Source organism: Rhinatrema bivittatum, chromosome 8 (genome assembly GCF_901001135.1).
Source record: "Rhinatrema bivittatum chromosome 8, aRhiBiv1.1, whole genome shotgun sequence".
NCBI classification, from domain to species: Eukaryota; Metazoa; Chordata; class Amphibia; order Gymnophiona; family Rhinatrematidae; genus Rhinatrema; species Rhinatrema bivittatum.
This window is the reverse complement of record NC_042622.1, coordinates 19464648-19487660: the sequence shown is the minus strand read 5'-3', so window position 1 is coordinate 19487660 and position 23013 is coordinate 19464648. Positions and strand designations below refer to the sequence as shown.

General features: G+C 45.8%; 1 protein-coding gene across 1 annotated transcript; it reads left to right on the top strand.

The window, feature by feature from the left end:
* Nucleotides 1-6326: 6326 nt before the first annotated feature.
* Nucleotides 6327-22507, top strand: NPEPL1 (aminopeptidase like 1). Its single transcript, XM_029611390.1, has 12 exons — nt 6327-6526; nt 7151-7336; nt 8654-8824; nt 11488-11577; nt 14317-14398; nt 14751-14893; nt 16041-16118; nt 17441-17541; nt 18663-18786; nt 19483-19659; nt 20719-20829; nt 21619-22507. Exons 1-12 carry the CDS (start codon nt 6374-6376, stop codon nt 21775-21777), a joined length of 1575 nt encoding a protein of 524 aa, XP_029467250.1. The 5' UTR covers nt 6327-6373; the 3' UTR covers nt 21778-22507.
* Nucleotides 22508-23013: the final 506 nt, after the last annotated feature.

The following is a 23013-nucleotide window of genomic DNA, read 5'->3' as shown; positions in this document are numbered from 1 at the left end:
CAGAGATTCCAAAATGGCTGCCATCTTGGAAGGCCACACGGTAGACTGTGTGTTGGGGCCTTGGAGCACAGTGCGCTAAAAAATGACGTGAGAGGCGAAATGGGAGCAAGACCCACCACTGAACACTTGCCAGGACTCTCTCCAAACAGACTGGACCTTCTCCGAGGCCGCCTGAAGAACCTCACAGCACCGAGGACCTTGGGCAGGCCGGCACACACATGGCAGACAGCAAGAAAATGCATAAGTCTCCTGCTTCCCCCCTCCCCTGCAGAGTCAGTCATGCTCACTACCTCTCGCTACAGCCCCCAACAGAAGCACAGCAGTCTTTTTTTGTTAATTTTTTTTTGGGGGGGGGATTTGGCTGAAGCAATAAACAGGGAGGAGAGGGAGCATGGGGAGAGAAGGAGAACAAAGCCAGAGAAGCAGAGAGATCAAGGAATTGGGCAGCCCTTCTCCCAGAAACAGAAACCACTTTATCTGAACTGTCCAGACCTCTCTTTGCCTTGTCCTTTTTTTTTTTTTTAATTGCTTCTTGGACAGGCTCAACAAACCACCCCCTCAGGGACTGGGAGCCGAGCAATGGGCTCGCACTGCTGGTCGAAAGCTGTGGCCTGACCCCTGGGGTCTGATCAAGATCCAGCGCCGAGCTCCTGCACCAGTTCCAACCTCACCATCCGCTGGCGAGGCAGAAAATATTGGGGTCCTGCTGCTAGCACCACCTCCTAAGTGGTGGCTGTGATGTTACAGTGGAAAACAGTGGTAGGGGGAAATAACCCATTTGTGAAGGGCTGGACTGGTGTGGCAGGATGAGATGGAAGAATGAGATACGGTTGCATGCCCTGCTTCCACCATATGCAAATCTCTCTCTATTGCTTATTCATTGTGGATGTCCTGAAAACCTGACTGGCTGGATGTGCGCAGAGGGCTGGGTTGATAAGCCCTGCACTAGGCTCTTCCTCCACTACATGAGGCAATGGAGGTCACAAGGAGCATCAGCAGGATTCGAATGCTGGCTTCCCTGGTTCTCCTCCTGCTGTTTTAACTATAGCATATTCTACCCTCCCCAGACATGCAGTGCAGAGTGGATTACTTAAACGTATAACAATTGGCTGACATAGAAAGGCAAACTACAACACATAATAAAAATCAGAAAACGGACTAGTAAAACCTGAATCCACCAAACCAAAAATAAAATCAAGAACATAAGAAATTGCCATGCTGGGTCAGACCAAGGGTCCATCAAGCCCAGCATCCTGTTTCCAACAGAGGCCAAACCAGGCCACAAGAACCTGGCAAGTACCCAAAAACTAAGAAGATCCCATGCTACTGATGCAATTAATAACAGTGGCTATTCCCTAAGTCAACTTGATTAATAGCCGTTAATGGACTTCTCCTCCAAGAACTTATCCAAACCTTTTTTGAACCCAGCTACACTAACTGCACTAACCACATCTTCTGGCAACAAATTCCAGAGCTTTATTGTGCATTGAAGCTCTGGAAAAACAAAGTTTTTGAGCTGCTTCCTAAACAAATGGTAGTCTGCGATTTCTTGCACTGTAATAGGCTTCCAAGAGGGCTAGCTTGACCTTCATGAAGGGACCATGGATAAAACCCAAACTTCAATGAGCAGGGAGAGTCTGAATTTTTCACAACTCTGCCTTATTGACCTTTGGTGTCTGTGGGAATTGTTGCAAAACCTGGCAGGAAGACAGAGAAGAGGGCTTACGGTGCTGCCTTACGTATTGGTCTTGCAAAAACTCAATGTTGAAGATGGCAAGGCCCGACGTGGCTTTACTAGCAGAGGTGGCAGAGGCCATCACTGTAGCAGATTTTGGGCAAGATTGGGATGGATAGGGAGGGCAACGGTAGCAAAAGGAAAGATCAGATGAACACCATGGAAAGGGGAGAAAGTGTTTGGTTGCATATGGGAATTTATTTATATACGTCTACCCAACGGGAACCAAGTTCGACGGGGCAGCGCAGCTGGACCATTTTGGCCTTTATTTGTAGTCATTTACTTTTGTTGCTGTGTTATAGACCATCTGATCTTTAGCCTCACTTCCTAGCAGGAAACTAGCCTTGTAAAATCAGCATTTCTGGCTGGATATCTGTTCCTGCCAGTTATTAGCTACTGCCCCATTCATTCAAATTTCTAGCACAGATTATTTAATAGAGCGCTTGGTGACCCACAGCTCACATTTTTCATTTCCTCAACACTTAGATTCAATTTTCTTCCTTTACCTCGGAGTCCAAGAGTGAAACAGGCCAGTTCAGTTCGGTTGCAATCTTAAGGAAGATCACAGCATATTGTGACGTCGTGGGGAATTTTTAAAGCTGTCCTACCATTGGTTAGTAGCCATAGCGATATGAAAATTTGACCTCTTGCAGATCAAATGTCAAGAAGATTGTTGGCAAGCAGCATTAATGGCTTGAGTGTGTCTGAGTAAGTCAGTGTGCTGCACAGAAAGTGAATGAAATGTCGGAGCAGACTGCTCTTTTAAAGCCTCGAGATCTGCCATGAACACATTTGTGGATTTTATAGAGTTTCATCCTAATTTAAAAATGGGGGTTTCAGGCTTTGCCACCAAAACCAGATTCTTTTTTTAACCATGATTGTGACGACATCGTGGAATAAAAACATCCAGACGTTTCAAACTAGCTAAGGCACAGCAATGTAACATAGAAACATAGAAATGACGGCAGAAGAAGACCAAACGGCCCATCCAGTCTGCCCAGCAAGCTTCACACATCTTTTCTCTCATACTTATCTGTTTCTCTTAGCTCTTGGTTCTATTTCCCTTCCACCCCCACCATTAACGCAGAGAGCAGTGATGGAGCTGCATCCAAGTGAAATATCTAGCTTGATTAGTTAGGGGTAGTAGGGGTAGCAACCACCGCAATAAGCAAGCTACACCCATGCCTGTTTTACCCAGACTATGTTATACACAGCCCTTATTGGTTGTTTTTCTTCTCCCCTGCCGTTGAAGCAGGGAGCTATGCTGGATATGCGTGAAGTATCAGGTTTTTTTTTTTCTCCCCCTGCCATTGAAGCAGAGAGCTATGCTGGATATGCGTGAAGAATCAGTTTTTCTTCTCTCCTGCCGTTGAAGCAGAGAGCTATGCTGGAAATGCGTGATGTATCAGTCTTCTCCCATGCCGTTGAAGCAGAGAGCCATGCTGGATATGCATCGAAAGTGAAGTATCAGGCACATTTGGTTTGGGGTAGTAACCGCCGTAACAAGCCAGCTACTCCCCTCTTTGTGAGTGCAAATCCTTTTTTCCACGTTTCCTCTTGCTGTTGAAGCTTAGAGCGATGTTGGAGTCACAGTAAGCATGTATATGTTTATTGAATAAGGGTATTGTCTCCAGGCAGTAGCCATCATTCTGGCGAGTCACCCACTCTTCATTGGCGGCCTCTTGACTTTATGGATCCACAGTATTTATCCCACGCCTCTTTGAAGTCCTTCACAGTTCTGGTCTTCACCACATCCTCCGGAAGGGCATTCCAGGCATCCACCACCCTCTCCGTGAAGAAATACTTCCTGACATTGGTTCTGAATATTCCTCCCTGGAGCTTCAAATCGTGACCCCTGGTTCTGCTGATTTTTTTCCTACGGAAAAGGTTTGTCGTTGTCTTTGGATCATTAAAACCTTTCAAGTATCTGAAAGTCTGTATCATATCACCTCTGCTCCTCCTTTCCTCCAGGGTGTACATATTTAGATTCTTCAATCTCTCCTCATAAGTCATTCTAGGAAGACCTTCCACCTTTTTGGTCGCCCTTCTCTGGACCGCCTCCATCCTATCTCTGTCCCTTCGGAGATACGGTCTCCAGAACTGAACACAGTACTCCAGGTGAGGCCTCACCAAGGACCTGTACAAGGGGATAATCACTTCCCTTTTCTTACTCGATATTCCTCTCTCTATGCATAACCATGGCGCTGACACTGCCAAGGAATACCATACACATGTGAATATTTAGAAGTTCCTTATAGGGGGGATCTGAGAGATACGCAAGGCTGCTGAAATAGCACTGCCCATTTGGCCATATTTCATAAGCATTTCTAATTCAATTACCTTGAACACAAAAGAAATGATCAGAAAATAAATATTTAATTTACTCAAGTCATGTTTGAATTGATAAAAGCTGGGCATACTGACTTAAGAGCTTCTTGAGGGCTTCCATTAGGACATATAAATATCAATAGGCAGGGCTTAACTGTAAAGGGAGGAGAATTGAGCAGGGCCAGGGCCATTTGTGACCTGTGGAAAGGGGCAGGATCAGTCACACAAACACATACCGAAGACATTTCGTGCTTGATGAGCACTGCTGGGTGAAGGACAATTGGGGAGGGGGATGGAGTAGAATACAGATAGAATGGGGCTCTCTCCAACCCCCTCTTCCTGTTTCCTGGTGATCCAGATTCTTCATCCCCAGTCCCCCAGAGGTCATAAAGCCCTTAAGTCTAACCCCCCTATCCCTGGTGATCCTTCGCCCCCCTCCTTTCCCTGGAACTCTCCTCCTGCCCCTCAGTCAGTAAAGCACAGGCCTCTTCAAGCCAGAATCCATTGTCTCATCTCTCTTACAGGGGGTGGGAGCAGACTGGTGTGCACTCTCCGCTGTCCTCGGCCTGCTGTTTGCCCTCCTTGGAGGTAGAAGGAAGGGAGCAATGCCACATGCTCCCCTCACTCACTCCTCACTCCCTGCCCCCACCACACCCAATTCTTTCTCCACCCATCCATCACTTCACGCACAGATTGCCCCCCACTCTGATCATCTCAGTCCCTCCGATCCCCACTCATACTCTGCAGCATCTTTGATCCCGTGTCGCTCTTTCCTGGTCTCTCTGATCGCTTCACTCACTCTCACACCCTCCCATATCCCATCACTCACTCTCCTTCCCCTCTCTCCAATCCCTTCACTCACACCCTTCCCCTCTCAAAATCCCCTCATTCACTCTCTTGGCCCTTTTCACCCTCGCCAGTTCAATCGACAGCAGCAGAGGCAGTAGAACCTGGGATGATGGCAGGATAAGCTGGAAGCCAACCCACCCAGTAGGGGCAGAAGCAGTGGGACTGACATTCAATCTATATCTTTTTTTTTCCCCCCCTTGGCTGTTGTCCCTCAGCCTTCTAAACTATGCTAGGAAATTGCAGAAAAATCATAGCCATGTGGCTGCCCTGGCTTCCTCCAAAAGCTGGAGGGCCATAAATAATAACCCATGCAACTACAGTTTCTTCAGGGAAGCGGGAGCTGATATGCACTGTCTGCTCTGCTCCTCTTTCTTATGTCCCAGAAAAAAGGTGGTAGAAGATTGTTCTGGATTGTTGTGCCAGACATTAAACTCTTGGTAATGGACAAAAAAGGGGTTGAAATAATACAAGTTTGAAAGTAGTGCATAGTAGTACCATTCATCAAGGCCAGGTTTGAAGCCTCCATAACTGGCAGTACTGCTTACAAGTTTCAAACTTGTGCTAATTCAAACCTTTTTTGTATGTGTGTCCCTTCTTTGCTCTGCAATGTCTGATTCAGTAACACCTATCCTCTTCTGTTCCTTGCAATACAGGAGATGTGGGGGAGCAGAACAAGAGGGGAGGGCCTGGTTTAGGAAGCAGAGTGGTTGTTCTCTTCTCTGTGGGCTTCAGGCCATCAGGACATCCCTGCTGCCCTGCCTCTTAAACCTGAAAAGTACTGGTACTGCGTTCCCCCACAAATTAGAACCTGTCAATGGGGAAAGGAGATCTGCAGGGGAATGTGACTGGGGAACAGCGGGGAAATGAAGGCTACCAGAGCAGCACTTTAGTCTGAAGGTGCTAGGAAGCAGACTTGGGTGGGAATGGAGAGATGCTAAATTCGGAAAGAATCTACGTTACCACCCCTGCCGCCGTGATCCCCATCCTCTTCCTGCCTATACTGCTAGTTCTTTTTTAGGCTTTTAGACGGCCCCATTTAATTAAAAGTATATCTCTCTCAGCCAAGTGATGGCCTCCACGCCAGCACAGGAGACTTACTTCTTTGGATTTCTAAGGCAAGCATTATCCTTGCTGCACATGGAAGACATTCCTAACTGGGATTACCCGGAACACTGCGTGTGCCTATGCGAGTAGCACAACACGACTGCAAGCGTGGAACGGCAGCCCTGCAAGCGCGCGCTGACCAGAGGCCACGCCCTCCTCCTCGTGTCCATCAGTTCCGCATCGCGGCGACGGAAGACTTTTACTCGCGGCCCCGCCCAGCGCCCTCAGCGCGAGCCCCCCCCCACCCCCGCACGCGGAACCCTCGCGAGAGGAGGGAAAGGGGCTCTCGCGAGAGCTTGGGCGCGCGAGATCTCGCGAGAGGCCGTGCCCGGGGCGGGGGGGTTGCTGTCAGTGGGGATGATGGCGAACGTGATGCTGGAGTTCCGGGCCAGCGCCGGCGATGCCGACCCCCGGTGCCGGCCGGTGCTGCTCCTTGGCCAGTTGCCTAACCTGCACCGAGTGGCCTGGAGCCAGATTAGGGGGAAGCTGCAGCCCAGAGTCACCGAGGAGGCGAGTGATGGGGTGGAGCCGCCCGGCCCTTCTCCCCGACTCTGTTTACGGGGCCCCCCGACTCCTGGTAGTTCGGGACAGGCTGAGCTTGTCCTGGGTTTTGCCCCGTTGCAGGCCTGGATTTGCAGTTGTGGCTTTTGTTGGGGATATCCAATGCAGAATCAGAATTACACTCCATATGTCAGACCGAGGGGGCCATCGAGCCCAGAGCCCTCTTTTCAACAGTGGCCAGGCCAGGTCACAAGTGCCTGCCGGTGTCCCGGAGGGTAGATAGGACCCCGAGAGATAAGCAGTGGCTTCCTCGTGTCTTCCTGATTAATAATGCTCTGTGCAGTGGGGCGGAACCAGGACGGGCTCATTCTGTCTCTGCCTATAGGGTTACCTCCATGCCTCATCTTGCTATGTGGGGTCCCTGCTAACCTGCTGTCTCCTGTATTAATTCCCCTGTAACATCTCTGTCTTACCCTACCTCCTTCTATAGAATTCCTTTATTCCTCCCTTTAGAATGTTCTAAAACTAGGGGCATGTGGGGTGGCGAGATAAAGCAACATTGAGCAAGATGGAGCATCCTCTGCCCAAACCTTTCTTAAACTTTATTGAAATTTTGTCCTATACCATCTTCAGACCTGGCAGGCTGCCTTGAGCTGTATGAGTCCGAACCCAACAGACAGCTGCCCCCTGTACCTGAATTATGCCATCGTAGGGGTCCTGCCTTCCAAAGTCAGTCGACACAACAGCCCTTCAGCAGCTCAGTTTATTACCCGCCTGATCCGAAGCTGCCTTCCTGGAGGAGCCAACAGGTCTATCATTGTAAGTGGCATTCACAGCAGAATCAAACTTGAAATGACAGACACTATTCCTTTTTATGTCTAGTTCTAATAAATTAGATTGTAAGCCATTTGAGTCAGGAAATACCAACTGTACCTGAATGTAACTCACCTTGAGCTTGGGTTTGCAAAGGCAAGTAACTGAATATAAAAACAAATACAATATTTATTTTTGTAAATAAAATAATTTTCCTTGGTCAGGTAAGATGACTTTAATATGATCTGCAGTATTTCCAAACTAACAAAAGCATTACATGAGTTTCATTTTCTGTGGAATAATTCCCAGCTTGTTGTGAGTTTCATTAGATACATGGTTTAATTCAGATGCCTTTTCCAGATGGGCACATTTCCCAGCAGACAAAAGAAAATCCTGACTAATTCACTAATGTGAAGAACTTGGTATGGATAAGTGTCTAGAGAACTTGTCCTTTAACAGTTGCGAGCCGGGTAGACTTTGAGATCACCACCTCCTCTGAGAGTAAGAAGCAGAGGATGGATCTCCCTGTTAGGCTGTGTTGGGTGCCTCTAAGTCACCCAGACTGGCCACTGTCAGAGACAGAATGCTGGGCTCAGAGGAACACTGTTGGTCTGGACCATGACACTTATGTTCTTATGAGAATGTCAGGGGATCATTCACAAATGGTTGCAGATGACATAGGAACAGCATAAAGTTGTTATATCTGTCATACTGTGATTTCTAAACTCGAAGAGGGTGAGCATCACAGTACTTAACACCTTTGAACCATGCATATGAAATAGTTGTGGTGTTCGGTGTCATTTTAAGATATTTTAATTATTAATATTTTAGGATGACTTTAAAATACAGAGGGATTTCAATGTAAAATGCTAGCAATTATGGAAAACATAATCTGAGGCAGAGCTAATTTATCAAAAGGCCAACAAACTATCCCTTTTTTAGGCATGTGTCATCAGTGCTGATGAGCACCTGTTGCTTTTGCTGTGTCTGTCTCCATCCATATACATAGATTGGAGGCTCTCTCCGTGCACAAATATGCCTGAAATTTTGTAGGTGAGTGTATCTCTGGGGTTCCAGCACACCTTCCATGTACGGGAAGGGCTCCTGATGGCACCACTCTCCCCAAACAACTAAAAAAAACCCCAACCCTATGAAAGGTGCCTGCTCTGTGTTATATTAGAAGCAGCACTTCTCCCACATGTTAAAATACCAAAAAGAGATGTTTCTAAGGGCTTTGCTAAGAGTTAAAAATTGAATTACCAGTGTAAAGTTCTGCCTCCGCTGTCCTTGGGAGTTCATGCCAGGGTTTTCCCTTTCTTGCAGATGGTCTGTGAGCGTTCGGAGGTGTTTGCCTCTGCTTGTGCTATTTCCAGGGCTTTTCCATTGTTCACCCGGCGTTCAAGTGCCTCCAGGCGCACAGAGAAGAAAACTGTGACGGTGGAGTTTGTTCTGGTTGGGCAGAACAATGGGCCAATGGAAGGGACAATGCTGAAGGTAAAGAGATGAGTATTTAACTGCAGTACTCGCCACTTCTAGTTAAAGCTCTTCAGAGCTTTCGTACAGGACTTTGCTCTGTCTTCTTCACAGTAAGCAGGTTTTCCAGTGTAAAGGAAACCTGTGATATCTATTAATGGATTCAGAAGTAGGGCAGAGCAGTAGTCAACGCTTTCTTGGTGATCAATTTGTTGTCCAGCCCCTACTGTCTCCTTATTCTCTGAAATACTCCATAATTAGGGCATAGCTAAGTGGATGTGAGGAACATTCCTCTTTATCTTTTTACTAGAGGGAAAGAATCTTAGTAGATTACTGATGCAGACACTAATGCCTGGCATGCACTTCACTCCACATCTTGTGTTTTCTCAGAAAGACATCAGAAATCTCCACTGAGACATTGCTCTGGCATTTTTCCTATTTTTTTCCCAGCATTTAATGGTGTTCATGTTAGTACCATGTGTTTTTTCTTAGAGCCATGTCCTGAACTAACAACATGTCCTGAACTAACAACAGTTAGTTCAGGACATGGCCAGGGATAGTCTTAAATGTTCTTTGCCTTGTATAACTCCAGGTATCTACTTGGTGGTTTATAATGTTCTGAAGGTAGCCTGAGGCCTTGCTACTGGCAGAAGACACTGGCGCTGTTAAACGTAGAACTGGATGCAGTTGTCCACTTATACGATTAGCACGGCAATCGTAAATAGCATCTCCAACCCACTTTTCAATTAGAGCATATTATTGAACAATGTAACCGTAAAATATTGGCACCGCTTGGATAACTTAGAAAACTATCAAACCTATTTCGTGCCTAAATGTAAACTGTTGTGATGGTGCACTACTGAACGACGGTATAGAAAAGTTTTTAAATAAAAAATAAATAAAATTATAAGCGGTGCATCGCCTGCCTCAGGATTCCACAAGTTCAGGTTACGATGCATCGGGGGATTTATTGTTGCTGGCAGAGTCAGGATTCTGTGTCAAGCCTTTGGAGTCTGAAAGCACATGCTCCTAACATGGAGACATTAGCATTTTTCTTTATACTCCTGGGAAGTTGTACTTTTTTTCTGCTGATGGAAGGAAAAGAGTATACGCTGTTCTTTACTGCTCTCAGATCCCTATGTCAACACTGTCCTGTGATGCTGAACATATGCAGCAGACTGATTGCAATGCCAGAAATGATCAGGACACAGCACAAAGAGTGAAGTACAAAAAGGCTTTATGTATGTGTAACTGAGTATATATAATAAAGGCAGAGATATAGAAGCACTTATGGACATACAGCATAAAAGGAGAAGTATATACAAAACAAGTAAATTGCACAAGTATCAAATACAATGGTTACTTGTTCAGTAATTAGACTTGGTGATTAGTTCAGAAAATAAGGTTAAGTCTCTTATCAGGTCCCCAGTCTGATAAGTCGTACAGCCTAAGAGTCTGTCTCCACTGGGCCAAAGATTGATAATTTCTCCCCTAGATTGAGGATACATCTGGGGTACAGTTGCTCTCTGGCTTGCTTCCATCTGTACCAATCTGTTGGGGTTTAGAACAGAGCTTCTATACTATGTAGTCACAGACATGCACAGTTCGTTTCTTTGTTTCGAGCAGTCCTAAGCTATAAATCATAGTTTCTCTTCGCAGGGTTCCACTTCTCAGGGGAGGGAGTGTGCTAGCCTCTCCCTGCTCATACGCTGAAAAGTCTTCACATCCATTGTCCCTAACCTAATACAACACAAAGTGCTTTGCTTGTTATTGCTTTCCTTTGTCTTTTGCTGCCATTTCTTTTGCTTCAGTTTTGTGATTTTTGTTCTCCTTATGTCTTGTATATTATTACGAGGGAAAAAAATAACATCTGAACGTTTTACAAACTATTTTGCACTGAAGTTTGACCTGAACAGGTATCCATAGCAGCAGCTGCACCATTCAGATGACATCTCATGCATTACATGGGCTTCAGCCAATACGATTACTGAATTGGATAAAACCCTTCTCCCCACCCCATGCCCCTCTACCACTTAGTTTTGGAACCCTGTGTTGCCGCATGCATTGGAAATCGACCATTTCCCACAAGTTGGATTCCTTAAGAAAAATATGACAAAATTTGCAATGTGAAATTCATATATCTTCTAATCATGTATGAATCCTAATCTGCACGGTACATCTGGTGTCGTTAACCGCCAGACCTGCTTCCTGCACTGGTCTGACCTCAATCCTGTGCGGCCCTTCTGTCACCAAACTTTTCCGTATATCTACTCCCATATTATACCTACATAAAAGAAAAGGGCACAGAATTTTTCAGTGACTTCTGCTGGGGATCCTTAGCTGATGGGAGTTCAGTTCGCCTCAAAGGACTCTGCTTCATGTGGGGCAATATGTGGAAAGAAAACCTGTGAAAGACTGGGGCCCTTCCCACACAGAGTAAAAAGCACCTCTCAGGTTCCCTTCTACCCTGTACCCGGATCAGTCCAGACACCTGGGTTTTGCCTCCCCTCCAGCAGATGGAGACAGAGAAGTTTTAAAACAACCCTGCCCTATATACCAAGGTGCCACCCACAGTCCATCAGTATTACTCTGTCTCCTGCAGATGGTGGAGGGGTTTAGGTGCAGGGATGCATTTTAGGATTCTGTCCAGATATCGGTTGTCAGGCGAAACCTTTGTTTTCTAGTGTTTGGAGAGTGCCAGTGAGGGCGTGAGACTAGCAGCTCGTATCGTGGACACTCCCTGCAATGAGATGAACACCGATACCTTCATTGAGGTGCGTAGTAAGTTCACCAGTGCTCATGACCATAACAAGTTACTAAAAAAAAAAAAAGAACTTGCCATGATGTAACTCCATGTTGCCTGACCAGAAAAAGTATTCGCCAAAAATCATGATGCAGCGCGTTGCAACAGGTTCTCCTTTTTCTCAATGCTGCTCTACAGAGAAAAATCTTACTTGGGTGGTGTTAGCGCCTTCTCTTCATATTGTCTGTTACACTACATAAAACAGCTATACTAAGATGGCACGAACCAGAGTAGAAATGATACGTATAATTATGCCAGTGGTCCTAGGTGGCCTTTCTAGGTTACTGAAGTATAGGAGATTTTGTTGGACTGCTGGTGACCTTGATTGATGGGACACACTGCTTCATGGACATCTGGGGGTGGTGGAAGAGTTAACCTTGGGGCACAAGATGAGTCTACATTATGGAAATTGAAGGGCAGGACTGGCTTGGTGGCAGTGCTGTGTGCTTCCATGCAGGGGTATCTGGTTTCAATCCATGCTTCAGCCTTTTGCTCCCCCAGATTGGCTGGGACTGGAGGGAGCCCTGATGATTGCTTAATGGCAGCTCCTGGTGGCTAGATTTAGGGTCCATAGTGGCCGGGTTCCAGAATGAGCTTTTGTATGATCACTAAAATGGCTGAACTAAAGCAAGTTGTGAGGATTTATAAAATTATTAGTAAAAGCCCATCCAAGGATGGGGAAATAGTGTGATGTGTAGGACATGCATAATTGAGTTGTGTTTCAGTAGAGAATACAGGCAAAGCTCGGGTGTGCTGTGTGGTAGTAGAGAGAAGAGTGAATAATTCATTGAAAAAGAGAGGCAGAGCTGGAGATTATATCCAGAGACAGGGCAGAGCTTAATTTTCATATATGGTAGTAGAGAGTGGATTGGATATTACAGAGAGAGAGAGAGAGAGAGAAGGGGTGGAGCTGGAGAGTATATCAGAGTGAACAATTCAGAGAAAGAGGAGCAGAACTGGAGAGTATATCCAGAGAGAGGGCGGATCTCAATTTTCCTATGTGGTAAAAGAGAGAGGGTTGGATACTGCAAAGAGAGAGAAAGAGGGGTGGAGCTGGAAAGTACAGGGAGAGAGGGGCAGAGCTGGAGAGTATATCCAGAGACAGGGCAGAGCTTAATTTTCATATGTGGTAGTAGAGAGTGGATTGGATACTACAGAGAAAGAGAGGGGTGGAGCTGGAGATTATATCCAGAGAGGGCGGAGCTTAATTTTCATATGTTGTAGTAGAGAGTGGATTGGAGATTCCAGTCCCGCCCCTCTCTCTAATATCCAATCCACTCTCTACTACAACATATGAAAATTAAGCTCCGCCCTCTGGATATAATCTCCAGCTCTGCCCCTCTCTCCCTGTACTTTCCAGCTCCGCCCCCCCTCAATAATATCCAATCCACTCTCTACTACAACATATGAAAATTAACCTCCACCTTCTCTGTGGATATACTCTCTAGCTCTGCTCCTCTCTCCCTGTACTGTACTTGAGAGAGAGAGAGGGGCGGAGCTGGAAAGTACAGGGAGAGAGGGGCAGAGCTAGAGAGTATATCCAGAGCTTAATTTTCATATGTGGTAGTAGAGAGTGGGTTGGACATTAGAGAAAGAGATGTGGGTGGAGCTGGAGAGTATATCCAGAGAGAGGGCAGAGCTTAATTTTCATATGTGGTAGAAGAGAGTGGATTGGAGATTACAGAGAGAGAGGGGCAAAGCTGGAAAGTTTAGGGAGAGAAATGGGTGGAGCTCAATTTCCATACAGAGAGAGTGGTCAGAGCTAGAGAGTACAGGGAAGGAGAAAGGCGGAGCTGAATTTGCATACTGGTGATGAAAGTGCGGGGGCAACTTTCCTCTTTCTCAGGAAGCTATGAATGAAGGCTCATGGCACCAGATCCAGTTCTGACTGAGCAGAAGGAAACTGCTAGATGAAAAAGAAAAAAAGAAATCAAAAGTTAAAAAGCCAGAGACCCAAACCACAGTATTACTATTTTGGAAACTGGGTGTCAGCTTGTATCACTTATAGTGTCTACAAGCTATAACTGGAGGGGGAAATACCGCAGCGGTGTCACTTCAGAGCGATTCAGCTCTGTGCTGCATCCTGTGACTTTTGGAGGAGAGAAAAATAAAATTGCTGAGAACTGGAGGCATCACCAAGCTTTCATTCGCATGCATGCATAATCCACAGAAACCTTAATAATACCTTGTTTATGCTGATGCGTCTTGGTTACTGATAGACTGTATTACATGCACAAATTGTATGAGAATTTGCTGGCTAGAAATCGAAATTCAGTCCTATAGAACAACTTTGTTTTGTTGTAAATAATTTGGCTTTTTCTCAGCATTTCCTTAGTGAAAATGTATTTGCAGCTGGTAATGAAAGTTGGCAAAAACAAGAAAACACATATAGACCTGTATTCATTGTTCCTCTGGGATGAACAGTTTGTTTTTGAGCAAAGTGGCCTACGTCATGCAAAACTATGTGAGTGGTGAGATTATTCAAATATTTGGAGATATCCTGCAGATGCCAAGGACAGGTTTTTCATGCTGCAAACAAGTTATTAGGGCTGGCTTTGTGGTTATTAACTCTCTCTCTCATGGAGATTTGCTCTTCAGGTCTGTTTTGGGTTGGGGGTTGTTTTCAAACTTTGAGGCCTGCGTGTTTTTTGTTCGGTGTCAATTAATCTCAGACATAATGAGTTGGTCACTTTGGTGATGCATCTTGCAGGAAATTAAAGCAGTTGGGAAGGATCTGGACATAGTCCCAACCATTATTCGCGGTGAGGAATTGAAAGAAAAAGGATTTGGAGGTAGGTTGAAATTTAAAGAGACTGGCTTATTACCTAGCAAAGCTTTCTTCTGTGGAGAGCATCGCAGCTCTTGAGAATGATACTCTCTTCTTTCCAGGAACAGAGTTGGTGGTTGCCCATCTGGGCTGGATGAGTAATGTCGACGTTACTAAGCTGGGTTTATTAACTGTCCCCACTCCTTCCAACACACACACACACACACACTTGTATTTCATCTCCTTGAAAAAGTAACGCATGGTATATCTTGAAGCACCATTCCCCTAAAGTTTTGACAAATGTTATAGTACATTAGTTTTCTCTTTATTTTTTTTAACTTAATATCTGCTGTCTTGGTTTCTCATCCCCTTGTTAGGCATTTATGGTGTTGGCAAAGCTGCTGAGCATCCGCCCGCTCTGGTAATTCTCAGCCACACACCGGAGGAGGCCACCCAGACCATCGCATGGGTGGGCAAAGGTATCGTGTATGACACGGGAGGCCTCAGCATTAAAGGAAAGGTATGTGAGTCAGGAGATGGCATTTTGTCCACAACAAGTACAATGTGCAAGGGCCTGCGCCTCCCTCGTAGGCTGAAAGTGTGAGGCACGCGCTTTTCATCTGCTCGTAGAGGGGGGTCGATTTTAAAAACAGCGCGCAGCCGTCCATGTGCGCGTTGTTCCTGGCGCGCGCACATGGCCGAATCGATTTTATAACGTGCACGCGGGGGGGGGGGGCGAATTTTCACTAAATATGCGCGGTGACACAATCCGGACTCTCCAGTTCCCTGTACCCCCTGCCTAACCTTCCCTTCCCTTTCCTCTCTCCTCCCCACCTCCTAAACCTAACCTAAGTTTCCCCAAACTTTTTATTTTATTACTTCCTGCTCCTCTGGAGCAGCAGTAATCCCCATGCGCCAGCCGGCTGCCGGTGCGCGCTGGCCCGGCACTTGTGCGCTTACCGGGGTTTACGTGCAGGGCCTGGCCCATTATAAAATGTGCTTGGCATGCGTAAACCCCGGTATTTGCGTGCGCGGGCCTTTGAAAATGTACTTGATGATAATGTATTTGGGAACGTTGTACTATCCCGCTCACATCTGAGAGAGAATTGTATAGTAAGGGAAATATTTTACTGAGTTGTTTTTTCACCAGGTCGGTGTATTTGGAAGTGCTCTCTCTCTCTCTCTCTGGTCAGCTGCAGCTGGTTTTCAGAGCCCCACTGCAGTAATACTTCATAGCGTGCAGATAATAGTTTTCTAAGCATGAACATCTCGCATGTTCTCTGTTGGATGCAGGCACTAACGCATGACAAGGTCTGCATTAGAACACCCACCCTGGGCTCTCGTGCCAGGTGGTTGCAGCAAGCGGAAAGTATGTCAGCTTGTTTTAACACCCAACCCAGCAGACACCGTGGGAATAAACAGATTTTACTTTCAATCTTACTCTGAATCCATGTTCTTTCCGATTCACTGCGCTTTGAGCAACACGAAGCATTGGGAAAGTTTCACTGGGTTAGCGCCTCATGGCGCGCTGACCTTGCAGTAAAGGACGTTGGCGTGTGGTGACATGGGGCTGACATGCTTGATTTTTTTTTGCCCCCCTCCTCCCCATCGGTTTTCTAAATACATTGGGGGAATGCACTAGTTCTGCACCTTTCTTTTCCCCCTAGACTACAATGCCTGGTATGAAGCGAGACTGTGGTGGAGCCGCTGCTGTCCTGGGGGCCTTCAGAGCCACTGTGAAGCAAGTATGTAACACGATGATAGAGCGAGCTCTCTTGCACACATTCAGTGGTGCACTAAAATTATTGCCACGCACCATGTATGATGACTGAAGAATTAAATGACACTGCTAAGAGGTTTTTTCTTTCAGGTTGAAGTGTTTACCTTTATGAACAAAATGGAGCTGAACTCACTACTGTAAGATGCATTATCTAGCCAAGTGGGCAGGAGAGTCCCCTCATGTATAAATCTTCAGTGCTCTGCTCTGTTGCTCCACCATAAGTGCGCAGTAAGACTGTTGAATAAGGCGCAGTCTGGTGTAGCCATGGACCTTTCACACTTCTGCATGTTAACCATGTTAATCACTTACCTAGGAGAGTCTTTTTTTAAAGCTATATTAATAAATGCAAACAGACTACAAAGATTCCCGCCACTCTTAATAATGCTGTATAACAAGACAAAAAGCTTTGGTTTGTCTGACCTATAGTCCACTGGCCAAAGCTGGCCCAGTAAACCCTGTGCTCTTACTCTGCCAAGTGTACAGGAGAGCTTATAAACCAAAAGCCAGCTGATAAATATCTCTGTTACATGCTTTTTCAGCTAAAATAGTTTGCTCGATGAATTTATACAATGCAGCGTTAGGGCCCTACCTGGAGATTTGCTTTCCCTTTTTGAGTTTCTGGGCCTGTGCGATCGAGCCCAGCCCCTGAGGGTCTGTGTTTGTTGGAGAATTGCGCTGCTGGTTTGTAACTCCGTGATATCCGTTTCTCTCACACACACACACGGCCAATAACATCGTATTAGGTATCCACCAGACAGTTTGGACCAAAGACAGATCTAAAAACATGTTTTAAATAGATCCGTAAAAAAAGCGAGGAGGCTATTTTAGCAGGTTTTTCCTGAGCTCAGAGAGCTTTACTTTAACAGATAGGTGAGTGGTGAAATGCTGATTTTTATCTCCTCTTTTCCCGTGCAAAATCCTGGCTTTGTTCTGCGTGGTTTACACATTTCTCAGGTGCATAAATGCGATGAAATACAGATGACTGAAGATAAGGTTGTGTGCGAGTGCTTCTGTAAATTAGGACCTTGACTTCTCTGCTGTTTAAGGGAGCCCAGTTCAGACGATGGGTTTTTATAATAGGATGCAAGTCGGAGTCCTGCAGCAGCTGAAGGCCACGCTGCCCACGCACCTCTGCTGGACATCATCGTTCTCCTCCCTTACTGTTAGACAAGGCTCAGATTAGCCTTTGAACTTTCTGAGTCTGGAGGTCTTGTATGTTTCTTTTGACCTCTGTAAACGTTTCCACAACATTTTACAGATGTCTTGCTTGTTTGCCTCTCGTTTCAGGGTTTTAAGGACAACCTTCATGCCTTGTTTTGCTTGGCTGAGAACTCCATTGGACCGAATGCAACCAGACCCGATGACATTCATGTGCTGTACTCTGGAAAGTAAGGGGGAGGCTTGCTGTGAAAAGGAATAGCCGGAACAGTTAGAAGGCACCTGGAGAACTCTGTGATTAAATGCGGGGAAATCCCACTGATTCTTCCTGGGCTCCCAAAGTCCTTTGCGGAAGTGCAGTAATTCCAATAACCAAGAAAATGCTGAAATTAAATGGGGGAGCTCCAGGTTGTGCTTTACTTTTCATGGAAGAAATGGGCTTGGGAAGGCTGAGCAGGGCCGTTCCATAAATAGTTCATTTTGTAGCTTTAAAAATGTAAATCCATTTCTTTTCCAAACTGTGGCAGGCAGCGCTGTCTCTCGCTGCCCTTCCCGACAGTTATTTTGTTACAAAGCAGTGAAAGTCTGCCTTTGCAGTCTCTTCTCCGCTGTGATTGACTGAGGCATGCTAAGTGTGGCAGCGCCACTGGTGGTAACATAGTGCTACGTTTCATGGAAACTTTCTCCCAATTTCTCAGAGCCTGCTTTCACCATCGGCTACATTTTATAGGTATTTATGTATTTGGTACCTAAATAGTGCTGAGCACTTTCCAAACTAAATGGCAGAGTTGCTGTTAATACCCAGTTGGAATGATTGCACATTTAAATCTTTTTAATTTAATCTTATTTTTTTTAATTTCCAAGGCATTTTGGAGCCTGTGAACCTTGGAAATCCTGCAGATGTGTCAGGCAGCGCACTCTCCAGTGTTCGTTAGCTTCCTAATGATGTGCACTAGCAGCTATGATAGACAAAATCTATGCGATGGCAGCGCCTGCTCCTTGAGTCAGCCGGGGCTAAGGGTGCTGCCGAGGTACAGAGCCCTGAAGTGGGTTTGGGAGGGGGGGATTACATCAGCTGGCCGGCTTCAGAGAGCCCACCGAGGATCATGACCACGACAGCTGAGCTAAATGGGCAAAGGATAAAACTGGAGGCATAGGCCCAGACAGCTGTGGCACTGTAGTTCTGTAGGAGCTCGCTCCAGTTTAGCTACAAGCCCAGAGAAGCAGAAAGAAGGTGCCGAGCCCTAACAATAAAAAAAAACCCCATGCGACTGTAATTTACTGGAATAGAAGGGTCTGGTCTGTGTAGTCTTCAGGTGAGGAGTTTTTGAGCTCTTGTTTCTTGTTGCAGAACGGTTGAAATCAACAATACTGACGCAGAAGGCAGGCTGGTGCTGGCAGACGGCGTTACCTATGCCTGCAAGGACCTAGGTGCTGATATCATTGTTGACGTGGCCACTCTGACTGGAGCTCAGGTAGCAGGAAAAGGGAAAGCATCCCGGGTACTAGAGCGGAACGCTCCTGGCTCTGCTATTTTAGCTACATTTCATTGAATTCTATCCCTTTTAACTTTAGACTGGTGCTGGTGCCTACAGACTCCGTCTCCTCCTCCTCCGCTGTGCATCTTTGTCATGTCTGAGTGACAGAGACATGGGAGATAGTACAAGCGCGGCTGATAACAAATTTGGTTTTGAATGAAAACCGACCTACCCGGATCAGTCCAGACTGCTGGGTTATGCCTCCCTTCCAGCAGATGGAGTCAGAGAAAAAAGCTGAAAGGCATCCCCTGATATCCCGGTGCACCACCTGCGATCCCTCTGACTCCAGCAGTGAAATGTCATGTGCTGAAACACTATACTGTTTTGCTCCATGCCGCACAGCACTCATAGTAATGCGGGCCTTGTTGCAATGCCCCTGGTCTAGTTGTACTACAGATTGGATTTGTTTGCAGTGGCAGCAGTAAGATCATTACAAAGGAAGACTGCTTTGCATTGGCATTTATACTTTAAATGTGTTTTCGTAGTCAAACCACAATAGTAACTTGAATTTTTTTTTTATGGCAAGAGACAGGCTGCGAGAAGATAATCTCGGTGCAGCGCTGCACGTGCAGAATCTAAATGTGAATAGCGTGTGCACCGATAAAGCCCTTCTCTGCTTCTTTCTCTAACCAGGGGATAGCCACTGGGAAGTACCACGCCGCAGTCCTTACAAACAGTGAAGAATGGGAGGTGGCATGTGTGAAGGCCGGCAGGAACTGCGGGGACCTGGTGCACCCTCTCGTCTATTGCCCGGAGCTTCATTTTAGTGAATTCACCTCAGCAGTAGCCGATATGAAGAACTCGGTGGCAGTAGGTTTCTTTCAGTGCCAGATTTCATGTGTCTCCTTTCTCACAAGCCTTGCATCTCAATTTCAAGATTTCCACAGGAAAAGTACAAGAAGCTCTGTTTAGCCTGCTCTAAGCTTTCTTTTAAGACGAGTGTTTCAGCTTTTGACCCTGTTGTTCATCAGATAAACAGGGCAATTTAAGGGGATGTGGAGAACGCTATTGAATGCAAGAAAGGAACCGTTTGAGGTTCTTCAGTTCCAAAAAAAACAAAACAGGCTGGAGGTTTTTGATGTAATGCAAACAGCTATGGACTTGAATATCTAACACTCTTAAGAGTCTGAAACCTGCAGATAGTAAATAAAAATAACCCCAGAAAAGAGGAAGTGAATGAGAAACACTAAGATGAAATCTGGAACGATTTGATTAAATTCTGACAGGCTGTCTTCTCTGAAAATGAAAACTAACTTGGCATCTAAGCTCATGTTTGCTTATTTAAGCTTAAAAAAAAAGTTTATCAACCCTTGGTGGCTAATTTTGCCAGAATTTAAAGCATAACTCCCAGCCAGAGTGTAAGTCCCATTGGCATTGACGCCCATCGACCTGGCCACTCCTACGTGTGAGCGCTAAAAGGTTCAACATCCCTGCTTTAATCCTGAGCAACTCAGATTTTCTGATTTTTCTCAGCATTTTTCCTATACACAGATTGGGAGAAAGCCTTCGTAAGTCAGGCCGGGAGTTAGAAGCCGGGCACATTGCAGTGTCGGGGCTTTTTTGTAATGGTCTTGGAGGGAACTACATAGTTTTCCATTTGACTTTCCAGGGAGAAGACGATTGCTCAAATAACCTTTTTTTTTTTTTGTAATTATATTTCAAAAATTGGAAAAGGGCTCTTAACTTTGAAGTGGCTGACACAGAAGCTGTCCAGACCATTTTTTTCACTGCTGATAAAAAAAACAAAAAACAAACAAACAAAAAAACCATCTCAAGGTTTATTGGTTGTTCTTGTTCTTGTCCCTTCTGTGCAAGGTGCCTGGGAATCTGCCACTGCTCTGAATTAATGTTCTCCTCTTCTCCTTTCAGGACCGGGATAATGCGCAGAGTTCCTGTGCTGGCCTCTTTATTGCTTCTCACATTGGTTTTGATTGGCCAGGCATTTGGGTCCATCTGGATATAGCGTCACCAGTGCATGCTGTGAGTATCTTGGGTTAGGCCGTGCCAGCTTGTTGTGCCTTGGCCCACCTTGTCATAAAGAAACCTTGAACACAGGGCTGACCGACTAATGCTCCTGTCCGCTCCCTGCACCGTTTCTCCAGGGGCCTGGTTGCCTGACACCTCTAAGAATAATCCTGCTGGGGCCAGACCCTGGGCCAGGGGCCTTGTGTTTACTTAAGCTGGGTGTGAATGTCTCTGTCACCTACAGAGTGCTGTGCAATCAAAATAGAAACACAACTGCCAACAGTCAGAATGCAGCAAATGCTAATTTCAAATAAAGATTAACAATCAAGTGCCTTGGGAAACAGCCAAGCTTTGCACGTTTTTGGGAAGGCTTGAAAAGTCATCAGTTGATCTAAAAGCATTCAGTAAAGGGACCTGCACATGAGAACGCGGTCTGTTTGCTATCTGTCATTTTAATTTGAGGCGACAAACACAAAACTCCAGTGGCCTGATATGAAAGGCTTGAAGGGAGGGTACAGTTGTGCACCCCTTGATAAGTAACACAGAAACTGTTTCCTGATTCGTTTGGTGGCCCTGTGGATTTTGCGCTTCACTTTAGTGTACCGTTCAGGCCCTGCTTAGAGAGCAGACTCCTTTCGCTGTTAACGCGAGGATAAAATATCGGGCTTCTGTGCAGTGCACCTATTTGTTATGCTGATTGAGTCTTAGTTGTGCCTGCAGGATTGCACAACCCCTTTTTCCCACCTGCTCGAGGCAGTCAGAAGATTATTCAATTGCCCCATCTCCACCCCTTTCTATTCCCAGGGTGAACGTGCCACCGGCTATGGCGTGGCGCTGCTGCTCTCTCTGTTTGGACGTTCCTCGGAGGATCCGCTGCTGAACCTGGTGTCCCCGTTGGGGGAAGATATGGACTTCCAGGGAGAGGATGCGGAGAGCGATTCCAAAAGACGCCGCCTCGTCTGATCCTTAAAAACAGCCGAGCATCTGTATTTACCTCACTTTGCACTGATTGAAACCTTAGAAACCAGATTCCTTGGCTGTTGTAATAGAAGACTCTGGTTCGCATGGTCGCCCAGCGATGCTGAACTTTTAAGTACGGCATATTTTATGTAAGCTGCAAAGTAACAAAACATGTTGTCCAGAATTGAGAGGGTTAAGATTCCCTGCAGAATTTCTCATCATTAAATCTATGTGAATTATAATTTAGCATTTTGGGTTTTCTAAAGGAAAGGGGCTTTAGACTGTAGTATTGTAACATCCATATGCCTTTTGCTTGCGGTTGCATAGGAGAATTTGCTATAGGCAACCTGTAAGTTCTGCATCCCTTTACTGAACATGGTAGTTTGATGCTGCGGATGCCGTATACCGGTAACAGAATGAAGCGTTGAGATGAGAATAGATGTGTCCATCCTATTCAGCCTTTATCCTTCTGAGAAAGGAGCTACTCCACTGCGCAGAGGGAAGTGTAGTTATTAAAATGCCATTCCTTTTACCCCGTTTGGTTTTTGTTCTCTAGCTATTGACACACAAGGCTGAGCCTGGTCCTGCTGACGGCTGAGACTTTTTCCAAGAGAACATCAGCATAGGCAATCCTGGGCCAATAAACAATACCAAATCAGCTTATAAAGCTGAGCTGCTGCCTCTCTTTCTACTGAACAAGTGTATGATCTTTATTAAATATGTTGCAAATGCAGTTGTGCTTTCTGTGATTGCTTTATCCATGTGCCTGTATCTGCATTTTTCTTTTCTGTTTATTTTAATGCATTCTTTCTGCTGGTTGGTTGGTGGCCATGGGAAACGAGCGACTGGTCCCACCCTCCATGTTACAGATGCCACCTTGTTGAAAAGTCTCAGTGGAATATCAGGATCGGAACAGGCACAAACCCACCAGCTGCCCATTACTGCCAGAGCAGAGATGAGCACATTGTGAAAATAGGAGGATGTTCTGTGCTGCTGCCAGTCTACTAGCACCAAGCCTGTTCCGATTTTAGGGTACATTTGCATCAGTTATGGCTACCTTTAAAATAGGCTTCTGGACCTGCCTGCAAAATGAAATTAATTGTGATACTAAGTTACGTGCTACTAAACAAAGTCAAATGAAAAAGTCACAGTCCAAAGGAAACAGAATGATGTTCCTTCACCCTCTCAGTATTGCAGCCTGAGCGTCCCCTTAAAAACAAAGCGTGGCCTTTGCATGGA